We start from the raw sequence: 16860 nt of genomic DNA, 5'->3' as shown, positions 1-16860 counted from the left end.
AACTTTATATGCCCCAATATAGGGGAATGCCAGGGCCAAAAGAATGGGAATGGGTGGGTAGGGAAGTGGGGGGCGCTATGGGGGACTTTTGGGATAACATTGGAAATGTAATTGAGGAAAATATGTAATAAAAATATTAAAAATTAAAAAAAAATGTAGAGTTCTTTGCTTATATCCCCAAGAATGGTATATCTGGATCTTGTGGTAGATCTGTTCTCAGCCTTTAAGGAATGTTCACACTAATTTCCATAGGGATTATACTAGCATTGCACTTTTAGCAACAATAAACAAGTGTTTCCTTTCTCCACATCCTCACCGGTGTGAGGTCATTTGTTTTATTTGTTTTGGACATTCTCACTAGTACAAAATGAAATCTCAAAACAGGTTTAATTTGAAATTCTTGATGGATAAGGTTGGCAACATATTTAAAGTATATCTCAGCCATTTTTGTTTCACCTTTTGAGAACTCTATTTATTCTATACCTCATTTTAATTGGGAAATTATTTTCTAGATAATCAAGAAAGTAAAGTTTCTACAATACATAAAATTAAGTTTTTTTATGTACTGTAGATTCTGTCTATCAGATATATTTACTTGTTATGGGTTTTTTTTTTTCTGATTTGATAGACTGCTTCTCTGCTGTTCAGAAAGTTTTAACTTTATGAGGACCCATTTGTTAATTTTATTTCTGACTCTGCCTTTACCTAATTTATATCCAGTAGTGAGTTGTTCACCTTCCTTGAGTTTGCATGCTCTCTGCTGTTTGTGCTGTTGATAACCAGCATGCAGACAGAGAAGGTGCAGGAAATTACATCAGTTTTCAGTTGCTGTTGAGACTTGCTTTGTGTGCTAATATGTGGTTAATTTTAGAGAAAATTCCATGGACTACTGAAAAGCAAGTGAATACTATTGTGTTTGGGCAGACTATTCTGTAGATGTGTGTTGGGTTTATTTGATTTATGATGTTATTTAACTCTAGCATTTCTCTGTTTAGTTTTTGTCTAGATAACTTCTCTTTTAGAGAGAGTGGCATATTGAAGACTCCCACTATCAGTGTGTGAGGGTCAATATGTGATTTAAGCTGTATTGTTTCTTTTATGAACTTGAGTGATCTTGTTGTTTAGAATTGTGATACCCTCTTGGTAGATTTTCCTTTAATAAGTATTTTCTTTTAACGGTTGTCCTTTCTCACCCTCTTCTGATAAATTTTGCTTTGAAGTCTATTTTGTCAGTCTTTAAATTAGCTACACATTCTTGCTTCCTGGTTCCATTTTCCTTGGAACATCATTTTTCACTCTTTTAATCTGAAGTGATGTCTTACTTTGGTGGTGAAGTGTGTTTCTTGGATGATGCAGAAGTATAGATAATATTTTCTAGTCCAACATGTTAGTCTATGTCTTTTTATTGAGGAATTGAGATCATTAATACTGACACCTGCTGGTTTATTATTTTCCATTATTTTGTTGTGGTGGTATAGGTTTTTCTTCCTTTGATTGATTGTTCTGGAATTATTTCTTCCTTGGGCCTTCTTCGGTATAGTTAACCTTCTTTTCATACTGAAATATTTTTTTCTAGTTCCTTTTGTGGAACTGAAGTTGCTTAAATTTATTTTTATTATGCAATATTTTTTCTCCATTGGTTGTGATTGGTAATTTTCTTGGTCGTATTAGTCTGGGCTGCCGTTTGTGGACTCTTAGAGGTTATACAAAATCCATTCTAGCCCTTCTGGCTTTCAGAGACTCCATTGAAAACTCAGGAATCATTCAAATGGGTCTGACTTTATATCTGACTTGGCCCTTTTCTTTTGTAGCTTTCAACATGCCTTCTTAGTTTTGCACATTTATTATTTTGAATATTATATATTGTATGGAGTTTCTTTCTGGTCCTACTTGGTGTTCTTGTACCTTAATAGGCATCTCTTTCTTTAGATTAGGGATTTTTTTTTCTTCTATGAGTTTACTAAAATTATTTCCTGTGCCTTTGTCCTATGCTTTTCTCCTTCCTCTATACTAGTGATCCTCAACTTGTGGGTCACTATCTCATGCAGGTCTAACAACCCTTTCACAGGGGTCACATATCAGATAAATATCTGGTTTACATTATGATTTGTATCCTTAGCAAAATTACAGTTATGAAGTAGCAAAAAAATAATTTTATGATAAGGGGGTCACCAAAACATGAGGAACTGTTTTAAAGGATCACGGCATTAGGAAGGTTGGGAACCACTGCTCTATAGGTATTGTTCATAGGTTTGTTCTTTTGATAGTGCCTCAGCGTTTCTGGATGTTTTATGCCTGAAATGTATTGTTGTTGTTGTTGCTGCTGCTGCTGTTGTTGTTTTCCTTGGATTTTTTATTATTACTTAACATATTTCTTGACTGAGCTATCCACTTTTTTTCTACCTCATCTTCAAGACCTAAAGTTATCTCTCCTGGATCTTTTCATCTGTTACAGAGGCTTTACCTCTGGTATTTTTGTTTAGCATTCTGAGTTTTGATTCACCTTGAGTTTTTCTTAATATTTCTATTTTTGTTAAATTCTACTTTCATTCAACAGTTTGTGTTTTCATGGTCATCATTAAGCATCTCTTTAAGGTCCTTGAACATATTTATAATTGCTATTTTAGATCTTTATCTTATACTAAAGCTAAATTTCTTTTCTTGGGGCCTATTATGAAAGAATTGTTGGCCTCTAGAAGAGGTATATTGTCTTGCTCGTGTGGTTGTGCTAGAATTTAGGCATGTGAGGTATGTTTGATGTGTTTCTTGGTGTAGATATCTGGACTCATCTTTCTTGGGTGGGTTTTCCATTTTTTGGTTGCTATTACCCAACCTGGCTCCTAGCCATGTATGGTGTCTGTGGAATCCCTTAAGTCCCAGACAAGTGTGGTGACTGTAGGGTCACTAGTAGAAAGCAGCTCTGGATACCAGAAAATTATGTTAGGCTGGGAGTCCCTGTTAGTGTAGTATTCTGCAGATCAATGGGGAGTCACAAATATGTGGAGATGGGCTAGAAGGAAAGGTTGAGAGTAGCAATGGGGAAGAACTAGGGAGAACCTGGGTCCATACAAGAAGTCCAAATCCGAAGGAGATGTAATTGGGCTGTGTGGTGGTTTGAGTAAGTCTATCCCAGGAAATGGCACTATTTGGAGGTGTGGTCTTGTTGGAGTAGGTATGCCACTGTGGGTTTGGAGTTTAAAACCCTCATCCTCACTGCCTGGAAACCAGTCTTCTCCTAGTGGCCCTCAGATAAAGATGTAGAACTCTCAGCTCTTCCAGCCTCATGTCCGCCTGATTGCTACCATGTTCCCTCTCGTCCTAAAGATAGTATATTGAACCTCTGAAACTGTAAGCCAGGCCCAATGAAATATTATCCTTATAAGAGATGCCTTAGTCATGGTGTCTGTTCACAGCTGTAAATCCCTAAGACAGACTGGGAGGAGGGGCTCAGGCAGGGAAGCTGCAGCAGGACTAAAGATAACTCTGGAGAGAGCAGTGGCAAAACTCATAAAGAACACAGACTTTACCTTTCCCAGAAGCTTTGGTTGCCAGTGTTACTTGGCTCAGAGCAGGAGATCATGCCCATCTCCCCTTTGTATGCTAGAATTTGGTCTAGCTTGAGCTTGCGTAGAGCTTTCATATACTGTCATAACCTCTTTGTGTTTGTATGTGCACTTGCCCTGTTGTGTCCAAAAGGTACTGTTCTTTGTATTCATTCACTGCCTTTAGCTCTTACATTCTTTCCAACCCCTCTTCCTCAATGACTTCTGGCCTTTTGGAGGGAAGAATGTATTGGCAATGCTACTGTTTACCTTCCAGAATGTGATAGCAACACCCCATAACCATGACACTTTCCTCCTCAATATCCATATTTTTTTAATTCTAATTAACTTCCACCTCTGTCTCTCACATCTCAGTCACATCCCTTTCTCTTACAACCCTTAGTTGCTGAAAAGCTCATACTACAACACCAAGTTTGTATAGTATTCTCCAGGTTAAACCTCATTAGTAACTCATAATGTATTCCCAAACTCCCACAGTTCCATTGCAATGCTCCATACCACTAATACAAAACCTTCCTCGAGTTCCATTAATTGTCATGTGACAGTCATTCATCTTGATTCAGTTTGTGTGCTATGTAATGTATTTATTTATGTGGACCAATGTTAGTAATGTAATAGAGTCTGATATTTATACTCCTCTATGGGTATTCAAATTTCTGCTATTATTCCTTCCTTCCTTCCTTCCTTCCTTCCTTCCTTCCTTCCTTCCTTCCTTCCTTCCTCCCTCCCTCCCTTCCTTTCCTCCCTCCCTCCCTTCCTTTCCTCCCTCCCTCCCTCCCTCCCTTCTTTCTTCCTTCCCTCCTTCCTTCCTTCCCTACATTCTTTCTTCCACTTCCTTCCTTGGCACAGCTTATCTTAATTACTCTTCCTGTTGCTGTGATAAATATAGGACAAATGAAACTCAAGGAAGAAAGTGTTTATTTCCCTCATGGTGGCAGAAAAGCAAGAGCTGGTCTGATTGTGTTGACAACTAAAAGCAGAGCTTCTTTCTTCCTTTTCATTGAGTCCAGGACCACAGAGCAGAGGCATGTCACCACCTACATTTAGGATTAGGTCTTCTCAAGTTACTTAACTTACTCTAGAAAATTTCTTACAAGTGTGCCCAAGGGCTTGTCTCTTAAGTAATTCTAGATTATTTAAAGTTGAAAATCAAAGATAAACATCACTGGGGTCCTATGTAGTCCAAGCTGACCTCAAATTAACTATGTAGCCAAGGTTAGCGTTTAAAATCTTAATCTTGTCTTCTGCTTTCCAAGGGCTAGGATCATAGATGTGTGCTATCACACATAACCTTGAGTATATTTCTTGGTTATCTGTTTTTCTTTGGGCATGTAAATATTAGCAAATATGAGACTTCTGTTTACTATATATCTTCGCCTATATGTATTTATTCATTTAGGAAGCCACTGTTACATAACAGCCATTAAACTACAAAATGTTAATTTATGAGAAATGGAGACAGATGAAGAAGAAATAAGATATATATCCTTACTATATGGTGGCAATACCAAATCAGTGTTTTAATATTTGCCTTAAAATCTACTTCATCCTAGAAGTTACCTCAGGGAACAGCATTTCACTGCAGTGTCTGCTATATTAGAAATTATCCAAATTTCTTTTAAAATAAAATTAAACAAATCATGTATATATGTACTATCACTTTTAACTTACTTTTTATAGTGATAGAGTCAACATTTTTTTGAGAAATTACTGGGTGTTAATGTGGTGAACATTAGAAATACATTAGTAAACACTATATTTAATAAAGTGTGAAAACATCAAAGCAGAAAGGCAATGAGCAATTAACAACACAATAGCAAAAGTAATCCAATGTTTATCTTTTTGTCTATTGGGAACACAACATTCATTGTGATGCAATGTTGTAACATGCTAATTCTTACCTTTCTTTGGATTGTGAGAAGTTAAAACTAGATAAATAACATGTATGGCCCAAGTGTTTTCACTGAAAGTGTGGTTGACAAATAATTATTGCATTCACAGGGCAATACTACATTTCAAGTTTTTAAAGGGAATTATTTCTGGAGGGAGATATAGAAGAAGTAAGGTCACTATGAGAATAATTCTCTCAGGTACATACAGTAAGTCCCTGCTCAATGAAATCCCTTCTGCAAGGAGGGTGGATTCCAGTTACAGTGATAAAGTTTGAGGTGCTGTAACTAGTCATAAATAAGTAAGTCTCCAGGGCTGCTGAGCAGCAGAGAGGTAACTGTAAAGAGAAGAATAGTGACAGGAGCCAACTCACTTGAGCTCTCTGGGTAATTGCCTGCTTCTCATAAGATAACCCTGGAGACAACTCACTTTGCGAATTATTATGAAACTTCTGAAACTTTTTAATAGTTGCATGCATTACAAAAGAATGTGCTAACAAGTTTCACTCTTCCAAGAGCTGGATCCCTGTGGACTCAGAGAAATGAAATTGTCATTATCAGTGCTAACAATCTCATAACAAGATCCCTGAGGGCTCATTCTTTGCAACTTCCATAAAGAACTGCAGAAGTTGAAAACCACTCTCATACCTTGCCTACTCTCATTTTAAATATTACCCACTGACTTCAGCACCCAGGATCCCTGAAGGTTTCCAAGATGTTTGGAGAAAAACACATGAGTGAATGGAACTGAGTTTCTGTTCTGCCAGAAGCAGAGAGGGTCTGAGAAAAGTTTAATCCATTGCACACATTTCTGATTCTTTCCTTTTCTAACTCTCCTTCCACCTCCTTCAGAGCATATCTGCCAACAAATAAGCCCAAAATGCAATGACCTAGTCAGGTGACTATATTTTCTTTTCACTTAGAAGATAGGGAAGATAGGAAACACAAAAACATCCCTAGATTTTTATTCTTATGACTTAGATTTGTTAATATTGTGCTCATAAAAAAATAAAAACCACCTACAAGTGTTATTTAAAGTAGAAAACAATGCATTGTTATACCAAGTCTTTTTTCAAATTTATTCACACCATTGCTTTAATAAATGACAAAAGGAATCTTAAGCCACTTCATTAATAAACAAGTAGCTTGAGAAAAATAATTAATAATGCCGTGTTATGGACTACAATTGAATTAAATTGTATGTAGATCTACCAGAAGCTGTGTGTGTGTGTGGGGGGGGGGGATTGTTTTATTTGGTTTGGCGTTTGTTTGTTTGTTTGCTCATTTTTGTTTTTAATAGAAACACAATGAGTCTCAAGCTCTACAGTTTTTTGTTTTTGTTTTGTTTTTTTTTTGGTTTTTTTTTTTTTTTTGATTTGGCTTTGACTTTTTCCTCTACCTAATGATCTGTGAAAATAGCAATACCATTAAATTCCTAGGCACTCTGAGATGATTGAGCTATGTTTTTCATTATGGGGTATGCTCCTGTGAATCAGAACTCTGAATCTATATAAACTTGTCTCCTAGTAAAACAGAATCATGGGGCCTTGTGAGCCTCAGTGAACCAAACTGAATTAACTCTTTTGGCTTTAGGAACAAGATGCAAAGATATGATGAGTCTTTGTTCAGAGTCAAATCTAAAGGTTAAACTTAAGCTAACATATTTATATTTACTTTCAAACTTTTATTTACCTTTTAAGTATTGAAATAACATCAAATGATAATTATAAATGTTTATGTGGTAATACATTAGCATTTCTAGTGGAAAGATGTTAGGTAGAAATTAGAATTACACAAAATGTGTAATATGTAATATCTTAAGCATTAATGATAATGCAGTATACTTTACCTTAATCCAATATATTAACATAATTTGGGGATATTAAATACATTTGAAGTATTATTAATATGCTTAATATATTTTGAAGTTTTATCTATATTAATATGCATTTATCACATTACTTATTTGCAGCAATGCAACCAAAAAAAATCCATTTACTTGAGTATCATTTAAGCAATGGGCATTTCATCCATTTCTTATATAGCCCAGTCATATATTACACATACACACACACACATACACACACATAAAATTTATACAAATAGTCTTTATAATAAAATTGTGAGGAGTAAAATTAATGTGTCAAAGACTTGTACATCAGCCAAATTTTCAAAAATTCAGTAAAACCACCCTACAAAAAATTTAAAATGGTGTTTGCAGAGAGGAGTCAGTAGTTAATAGCACTGGCAGCAGCCACATGATTGGCCACAACCACGTGTAACTCTGGTCTTCATGGGCACCAAGAATAAACATGGTGCACAGACATACATGCAGCAAAATGCTCACACACATAAAACACTTCTAATGAAAAAGATCTTAAAACTGTCATATATTGCATGTGAGTGTGACCCTGTCTTATAGCCTCACTGACTGAACATTGCCAAACAAAAAGTCTTTGCAATGTGACATAAAAGAGCAATTATTCATCATTATGTTGATTTGTATCTAATTATACATAAAACTGAAAACTTTAAAAGTTATGTTTCAGGAATTTAAATTTCAATATTCTTCACACTTTGTCTTTTCCAGACAAATATGATCTTTTTGTTTTGCTTGATTTCATTGAGAGAGGGTCTTATGTACCATAATCCAGTATGTAATAGAGGATGGCTTTGAACTCTTGATTCTCCTACCTTGACATTCTAAAAGCTGGGATTACAGGTATAGGTCACCATGTCTGGTTAGTGCTGTCTTTACCAGTCTGCTACATGAAACCTGAAAGAAAGAAAGAAAGAAAGAAAGAAAGAAAGAAAGAAAGAAAGAAAGAAAGGAAGGAAGGAAGGAAGGAAGGAAGGAAGGAAGGAAGAAAGGAAGGNAAAGAAAGAAAGAAAGAAAGAAAGAAAGAAAGAAAGGAAGGAAGGAAGGAAGGAAGGAAGGAAGGAAGGAAGAAAGGAAGGAAGGAAGGGAGAGAGAAGAAGAAGAAGAAGAAGAAGAAGAAGAAGAAGAAGAAGAAGAAGAAGAAGAAGAAGAAGAAGAAGAAGAGAGGGAAGGAAGGGAGGGAAGGAGGGAGAAAGAGAGAGAAAGAAAGAAGATGAAAGAAAAAGTTAGAAAAGTCTTTGATTATCAAAAATATTTGCTATCTGTTCCATATATTTGTTGTAAGAATTTTCACTATTTAAAAAAACTATTACAATTAATCAGAAAATTTTAAGCTATTGCAATTTGTTCACTGATGACCATACTTGAGTTTTATATTTTTATAACAACTATAAAATGATATTAATTTAAACCTGATAATTATATATATATATATATATATATATATATATATATATATATATTCTACTTCTGAAATGAGGTTTCTGGACCTGACTTGAGTTTCAAATAACACCAGCTTAAAGGAAACCAGTAAACACTACTATTGTGCATTAGTGAATGTGCCTACTGTTTATTCTTTGGCTATATAGCAACCTTAGGGATTCATTCTAACCCTTAATTATACTGATTTGAGACAGTTATCATTCTGAATGCCTGAGAGGAGGCAATTTTACCTCCTTCAAGGAGTAATCAATGTTTTACCTCCAAAGGGAAAATCAGTTTTTTGTTGAAATATTGATTCTTTAACGATCTGGAGAGATAGTTCAGAAGTTTAAGAAACTTTATTGTTCTTCCTGAGGATGAGAGTTCAGTTCCCAGCACCCACACTCAGCATGTTGCAAACACATATAACTGCAGTTCCATGCAACCCAACAACTTCTTCTGGCTTCATGGGCCACTTGAACACACACAAATATAATAATAGTAATCTAAACCAAATTACATCTTTAAATTAAGGGAGGGGAAGGGAAGAACATGATCAGGTACTGGATGAGGGAAAAGGACTGAAGCCCTGAGGGCCAGCTGAAAGAATGGATATAGGTAAGTAACCTTGGGAGGTAGGAGGTTGGGGGAACCCACCAGAATGCACTAGAGACCTGGGAGGTGAGAAACTCTCAGGACACAAAGAGAGGGTTCCTAGATGAACAATAGGGAGAGCAAATTTATAGAGCCCACCTCCAGCAGGGCATCAAATAAGGGAGGGGTTTGCCATCCCACAGTCACAACTCTCACCCATAATTGTTCCTGTCTGAAAGAACTGCAGGGATAGAAAATGAGAGGGATAGAAATGAGGAAAAGAAGGTCCAATGACAGGCTCAAAGTGGAATCCAGCTCAAGGGAAGGTCCCAAGGCCTGACACTATTACTGAGGCTATGGAGAGCTCACAAAAAGGGACCCATCATGACTGCCCTCCGAAAGACCCAACAAGCAGCTGAAAGAGTCAGAGGCACCCAACCAATGGACAGAACCACCTGACCCCTGTGGTCTCTCTTCCCCCACCTGCTTGAACCTGCTTGCTCAAGGGTGGAGTTTCCTGCTCATTCATTCTGCCACACCCACTGCTGGACCCTGTCGCTTTGCTGCTTGGAGGCACACACGTGTTCATCCTGCTACTGGACCCCGAGTTACTTGGCGGGAAATTGGGTTCCCTCCCCCTTCCTTTATAACTGAATGTTGGAATTAGTAAAGGGGGGCCTTGAACATGGAATCGTCTTGGCCTCATTCTTTCTCCCCCCCCCACCCGTCTAGCTTCCTCTCTTTTCAGCTCGAACTGCCATCCTCAGTTGAACTGTTCGCATTGCAGACTGCGGGCGGGCCGCAACAGACCCCTATGGTTGAATTAGGGAAGTCTGAAAGAAGCTGAGGAGAAGGGTGATCCTGTAGGAGGACCAGCAGTCTCAATTAATCTGGACCACCACACAGGCAGCATACAGCAGCTGCTATGAAGTCCCCAACACATATACAGCAAAGGACTGCCAGATCTGTGTTCAATCAGAGATGATATGCCTAAATCTCAAGATACTGGAGGCCCCAGGGAGTTTAGAGGTCAGGTAGGGTGGGGGGTGGGAAGTGGGGACATCCTCATGGAGACAGGGGGGTGGGGAGGAGGTATGGGATGTGGAACAGTTGGAGGGTAGACAGGGGTGGGGAGGTAAAATCAGGATTTTAATTAATTAATTAAAAAAGAATTTCAATTAATCAAATTATTTATTTTCATTTCCTATTTATTGTATTTGGGTAACTTTATCAATCCAAACAGATATAAAACTTAGAAGTTAAGTAACAATGAAATAGCCTACTCTTGGATTAACTTTTTAAAATCATAGTAAAATAGAAATAAATATCAATTTAAAATTCTTTTCTTGGAAAACTAGATGATCTCAATATTTCAGTGCAAGGTTTTAGTGGTATGCCAGATCCCTGTTTGATAATGATGGTTTGCCCAACAAGTCAACAAAAATGGTTTACCATAGGAATAGTTAAATCCCGAGGATGTGAGCACCTCAGATCTCAAATGGAAACAAACAAAAACAAAAACAAAACAAAACAACCTGTGTCCTGACTTTCCTCCGATGCTATTTCATCATTTCTCTCACAAGAATTCACGCTTCTTTTCTCATCTGCAGTACCAGCTAATTACCCAAAGGAGGGAGTGGTCCCCATGGTGTTGACAAGAAAACAGGTTACACCAACCATAGGCACCATCTTTCCTGCTGATAAGTCAGTTCAGTTTTCCCTGCTCTGAGCTTTAAGAGCATCCCCATCCACTTTGCTTACTCTCAGGCATCTTCAGGAAGCCCTTGCCCCAGGGCTTTGGTTGACAGCTCCAGAAAGCCCTTGAAAGGCTGGGTATTTGGCCCAAATGGCAGCTAGACAGAGGATAGCTGCCAGTGCAGTTTTCTCCTGCAGTTGCCTTTACTCTGTAACTTAATTAGCCTTGCTTTATTAGATTTTTCTCTGAAGCAGAGCTACCCCATTGTTCTTATCACTTAGCCAAACTCTAGGAAAAGTAAACAAATGGTCTTTACACATCTTCAGAAAGAAACTAGAATATAGTTCACAGAAGAGTTGGGGACTTAATTTTCAGTCTGTCGTTTGACAAGTTAAGACCTTATAACCACTGCTGTAGTACTTTAATTTCATAATCATATTATTTTCTACATGCCTCATTTTCCACATGAATTTAAATCTAATTCATTATCACCTACAAAATACCGAAAAACAAGATAATAAGGAAAAAAAAAAAACATTAGCATGTGTTATTCCTGAATTGTTGGGGGAAAATTGAAAACAGGTGAGCCTTAAGAACTAACGAACAAGAACATCATTTTTGTTTTTGTTTTCTACTTTGGTGTATTTATCTGTGGAAAACTGATTTACTGTAGGTCCATCAATATTAGAAGTAGGTCCATCAATATTAGAAGTCTTCTTCAAAGACATATGCTATTTTAAAATCAACATACCTGATTAAAAAGCCATCAAGTTCTGCTGTGATTTGGTTCCTGGCTTACTGCCTGAACACACTGGGGGGAGGAGCACTTGGGCTCACCCAGCAGTGTCACTTAGGAGTCCTCATTGTTATTCATTCTAGTCAACCAAAGCTGTCTCCTTCTGTCCCTCTTGCCTAACTCTGTCACTTATTATCTTGGTGTCTTGACTCCTATTCTGACTCTGTTGCTTATGGATCAAAACCTTTTCACTTTTTTAGAGTCAGTAAGTACTAAACTTACATTTTTCTAATGGCTTTTTACTTCTCACATTCTCCCCATTTATCCCTCTTGCTGCTCATCTCACTTCTACAGTTGTGTTGCTATTTCTAAAAGGCTAATAGAAGACAAAACAGCGCACCCAAGTATCTGTTTCATGCAAAGACTATCGTCCCTAACCCTAGCAACTTAGATGCAAGATGCTATTACTCTCCAAAAAAGAGAATGGCAGAGGTAGCATTTGGCAGAGCTCAGATACTTAACAGATGTAATTATACCTTACATAAAAAGTGTAATACAGACACTGGGAAGAAAATACCTGTTTATACCACATTAGTAAGGTTGGCATAGCTTCTGATAGCTGATTATCTTGTGTTTTTTAAAAGCTTGGGTTCTGAATTCAGTTCTTGCTGTCTTCTTTTTAAAGGTCTACATGTAAGGCATGTAGAAGACAGCAGCTGTGCTTCTGACATACTCTGTCACTCTGTTGTATGTAGGGTAGAAGAAGGAACTAACTGTCTGCCTGGGTGTAGAGAAAAATGAGTTGAATTGGAATAAATTTCTACAAACATGGTAACAAAGAAGGATCTGGTGTAAAAATACTTTGCTTTATGAGTCATTGGAAAAATGTTTCTCTTTAACAAACGATTATAGCTGGGTGTTGTGGTTCTTGCCAGTAATCTCAGTACTTGAGACGTGAAGACTGGAAAGCTAAGAGCTCAGTGTCAATTGGCCACATAGGAAGTGTGAGGCCAGCTTGGGTTACATGAGAGCCTGTCTTCAAAAATCAAAATTTCATTAATTCAAATTAAAAGATGATTATGTCAAAATTTGCCAACATGGAAAAATTTAAATCATCAATGACAAACAGTCCTTACTTGGTAGTTAAAAGGACGTCTGCTATGGATGGGAATGTTAAACTCAGTGGCTGAATGTTCCTCTCTGGATCCTGGTGCTGCGTGTTCTTTCTCTAGGAAATAGAGATTAACTGTTTCTCATTTGGCTCCTCCCAGCTGCACAGAGCTGATGATGTGAAAGAAAGTCAATGGAGAAGTCCAACGACAGCTCTGAGTATGGTTTCATCTTAGAAGGCTTCTCTGATCGCCCTCGCCTGGAGATGGTACTCTTCATAGTAAATTTTACTCTATATTCGATGGCTGTGCTGGGAAATATAACCATTATCCTGGTGTGTATATTGGACCCTCGGCTTCACACTCCAATGTACTTCTTTCTGGCAAATCTTTCATTTCTGGATCTCTGCTTCAGTACCAGCTGCATCCCACAGATGCTGGTAAACCTCTGGGGCCCAGACAAGACCATCAGCTATGCTGGCTGTGTGGTCCAACTTTTCTCCTTTCTGTCGATTGGCAGTGTAGAGTGCATCCTTCTGGCTGTCATGGCTTATGACCGCTATGCTGCCGTCTGCAAACCTTTGCACTATATGGTCATTATGCACCCACAGCTGTGTGTGAGGTTGATGGCTGTGGCCTGGGGGGTTGGACTCGCCAATGCCATCATCATGTCACCACTAGCAATGACCCTGTCCAGATGTGGCCGCCGGAGAATTAATCATTTCCTTTGTGAACTGCCAGCTCTGATCAAGATGGCCTGTGTGGATGCTCGCCCAGTGGAAATGTTGTCCTTCACTTTGGCCATCCTTATTGTCCTGCTACCCCTTACTCTGATCCTTGTCTCCTATGGTTACATTGCTGCAGCTGTGCTGAGGATCAAGTCGGCTGCTGGGAGATGGAAAGCCTTCAACACCTGCAGCTCCCACCTCACTGTGGTCTCCCTGTTCTATGGAAGTATCATCTATATGTATATGCAGCCTGGAAACAGCTCTTCCCAGGACCAAGGGAAATTTCTCACTCTCTTCTATAACTTGGTGACTCCCATGCTGAATCCACTCATTTACACTTTAAGGAACAAGGAAATGAAAGGGGCACTGAAAAAGGTTTGTGGGAGGCACTGAGGGACAGAAGCAAACAGTGGGTTACAAAATCTCAAGAATTTGTTCAAATACACCTATTGTTTGCTTATAATAAATTCAGCTAATGTATTAGACACACTGAAGTACTCTTTTGGTTTTGGTTTGGTTGAGACAGTGTCACATAACCTATGCTTTCTTCAGACTCACCAATTAGCCAAAGGTAACTTTGAACTCCTGATTCTCCTACCTCTTTTTCTCCAGTGCTGGAATTACAGGTGCATGCCAGCATGCCAAGAGAATCTGGGATATATATATATATATATATATATATATATATTTGAGACAGAGTTTCTCTGTATAGCCCTAGCTGTCCTGGAACTCACTTTGTAGACCAGGCTGGCCTCGAACTCAGAAATCTGCCTGCCTCTGCCTCCCGAGTGCTGGGATTAAAGATGTGCACCACCACGCCCAGCCTCTGAGATACTTTTAATATGATGAATACACTGAACTCTAGCCAAAGTCAGTGTGATTCAGCCATGGCTACCATGTTGTAAATAAATTTCAGCTTCTTAAGGTAAGCAACTAAGTTATTATTCTAACCTCTCTATTAATTAACAAAAAGAATAAATCCCATGAAAGCAAATGATTAATAGATATAAAAATAAGCACATATTTAAATTTTATTCAAGTTAATCAACGAAGGCAGAGATGCAATATTTGGTTTCAAAAGTCAAACATGCACTAAATTTGTATAGAATAAAGACATGTCCAAATAAATGTGCAAATGGAGGCAAAACTGGCCTCTACTGTAAAACAGAAAAGACAATTCAATCTTTCTCAGAAGGGAAGCAAGAACATGTTCATTCTCTTATTGGAGACTGGCATTGTGAGTTCCAAGAAGGGAGGAACCAATACAGACAAGTACCACAGGGCTTGGATGCAGCTCAGTGGATAAAGCTCCTGCCCAATGTATACAAGGGCCAAAGCTTGAATTACAGCACTGCAATTCTTTTAATACCCTGGGGAGAGAAGAGAAAGAACCAAGAGAGGGAGCTGGAACAAATGTTTGTGTTGTGTAACCAGAATGGAGTGTTTGGGGAGAAGAAGGAATTACAACCTCAAGGAAAGAACTAGAAAGAAGAGGGGAGGAACAATTGAGTAAAGAATAATGATGTATATGAAGTGTCACAGAGAAATCCATTCTTCATATGATAACTACAAAACTTTAAAATGTCTTCATAGCTTTGGGTAGAAAGGCTTTTTAAAATAGGTCACAAAATGTACTCAGAATACATAGACAAAATGATACAGTAAGATGCATCAAACTTTAAAACATTCACAGTAAGAGCTAATGCTGAGAACCTCAAAGGCTGGATCCATGAGAGCAACCTCTGTGAGTTCTCTCCACACCATACATACACTTGATTTTTAAAAATTACTTAAAAGATTTTATACACTGTATTTTGATCATATTTTTGCACCTTCCCCACACCCTTGTAGATCCTCTACACATCCCTCCTCACCCAGCTTTATGTTGTCTCTCTTCCTTTCTTTCTCTCCAAAACTTGAAAAACAAAAAAAAAAATCAAAATACACAAGCAAATTTTACAAAATAAATAAGGCAAAAAAAACCAAAGAAACAAAAGCACAAGTGTTCACCTACATGCACACACACACACACACACACACACACACTTCAAAAGCCACAGAATTTGTTTTGTATTGGCCAGCTACTTGTGGGAATGGGACCTGACATATCCATTGAGACTCCATTGTAGAAAACTGATGTTTCCCTTTTCCAGCAGGTATAAATTACAAATAGCATCTTGGTTAAGGTGGTATCCTATGCCACTTCCCTCTCTCAGTGCTACAGTTTTGTGCATGATGGTACAGTCTCTGTAAGTTCATATAATGTGAATCAATCCTGTTGTGTATGGAAGACACTGTTTTCTTGGAGTCATCTACCACCTTTGGCTTCTCAAATCTGTCTGACTTTTCTGCATAGGTCACTGAGCTGTGAGGGGAGAGGGGTTGATAAAGGCATTCCATTTAGGGGTGAGTTCAAGTTCTCATTGAGAGCTAAGTCCAACATTTCTCATTAACTGTGCATTGTCCAGTAATGAATCTCTGTGTTAATTATTGTCTACTGCAAAAAGAAGCTCCTTTGACGAGTGCTCAGTGATGCCATGCTGTGCGAGTATAGTGATACATCATTAGGAGTCATTTTATTGCTATGTTCATTTAGCAGAAGAAGAATAGTAGGCTTCTTCCTAAGTCCATGACTGATACAGACTCAGGTGCTTGGTAACTTTACTAGTCTCGTGTATGAGTTTCATCTCATGGAATGAGTCTTAGATCCATCAAAAATGATTGATTACTCCCAAAACATTGGCACCACTATTACACTATTTCTTTAAGGTAGACCTCTGTTGTAGGCTACACCATTTCTAGCTGGGAAAAATTGATGATCGCCTAGATCCTCTGGTCGTATGTAAAGTAACTTCCAGCATCATGAATGCTAGTGAGTAGGGGTGAAGATTCTAATTGAGCATCAGCTCAGTTTCTCCACATTGGATGATATAAGTAAGATGCATCAGGTAGAACCTTACCATCAGGTTTTGGATAGTAGCCAATAATTCTGGCAATAGTCTATAATGTAAAGAGAGGGATGATGGGACACCCTTTGACCAATGACTCAACAAGATGTAACCCGTTCCTGCACTGGATAGTTTGTTGTTGGTGGTGGTGGTGGTGGTGTTGGTGTTTTTGTGTCATAAGATATCTAGTTGGGGCATTATGTCTTCCATATATGGTGACTTCATTTATTTTCTTCTAATTTCATATATACTTTGAGAAGCTCCTAAGTTATCAAATAGCTTTTCAAATAGCCTTT

At 38.1% G+C, this 16860-nt stretch overlaps 1 protein-coding gene across 1 annotated transcript; it reads left to right on the top strand.

The window, feature by feature from the left end:
* The first annotated feature begins 13051 nt into the window (after nt 1–13051).
* Nucleotides 13052–14024, top strand: LOC110308650 (putative olfactory receptor 2W6). Its single transcript, XM_021181072.1, has one exon. The coding sequence runs from the start codon at nt 13083–13085 to the stop codon at nt 14007–14009; it is 927 nt and encodes a 308-aa protein (XP_021036731.1). The 5' UTR covers nt 13052–13082; the 3' UTR covers nt 14010–14024.
* Nucleotides 14025–16860: the final 2836 nt, after the last annotated feature.

Source organism: Mus caroli, chromosome 13 (assembly GCF_900094665.2).
Source record: "Mus caroli chromosome 13, CAROLI_EIJ_v1.1, whole genome shotgun sequence".
In the NCBI taxonomy this organism is placed as follows: domain Eukaryota; kingdom Metazoa; phylum Chordata; class Mammalia; order Rodentia; family Muridae; genus Mus; species Mus caroli.
The sequence above is the reverse complement of the archived record's forward strand: the minus strand, read 5'-3'. Positions and strand labels throughout refer to the sequence as shown.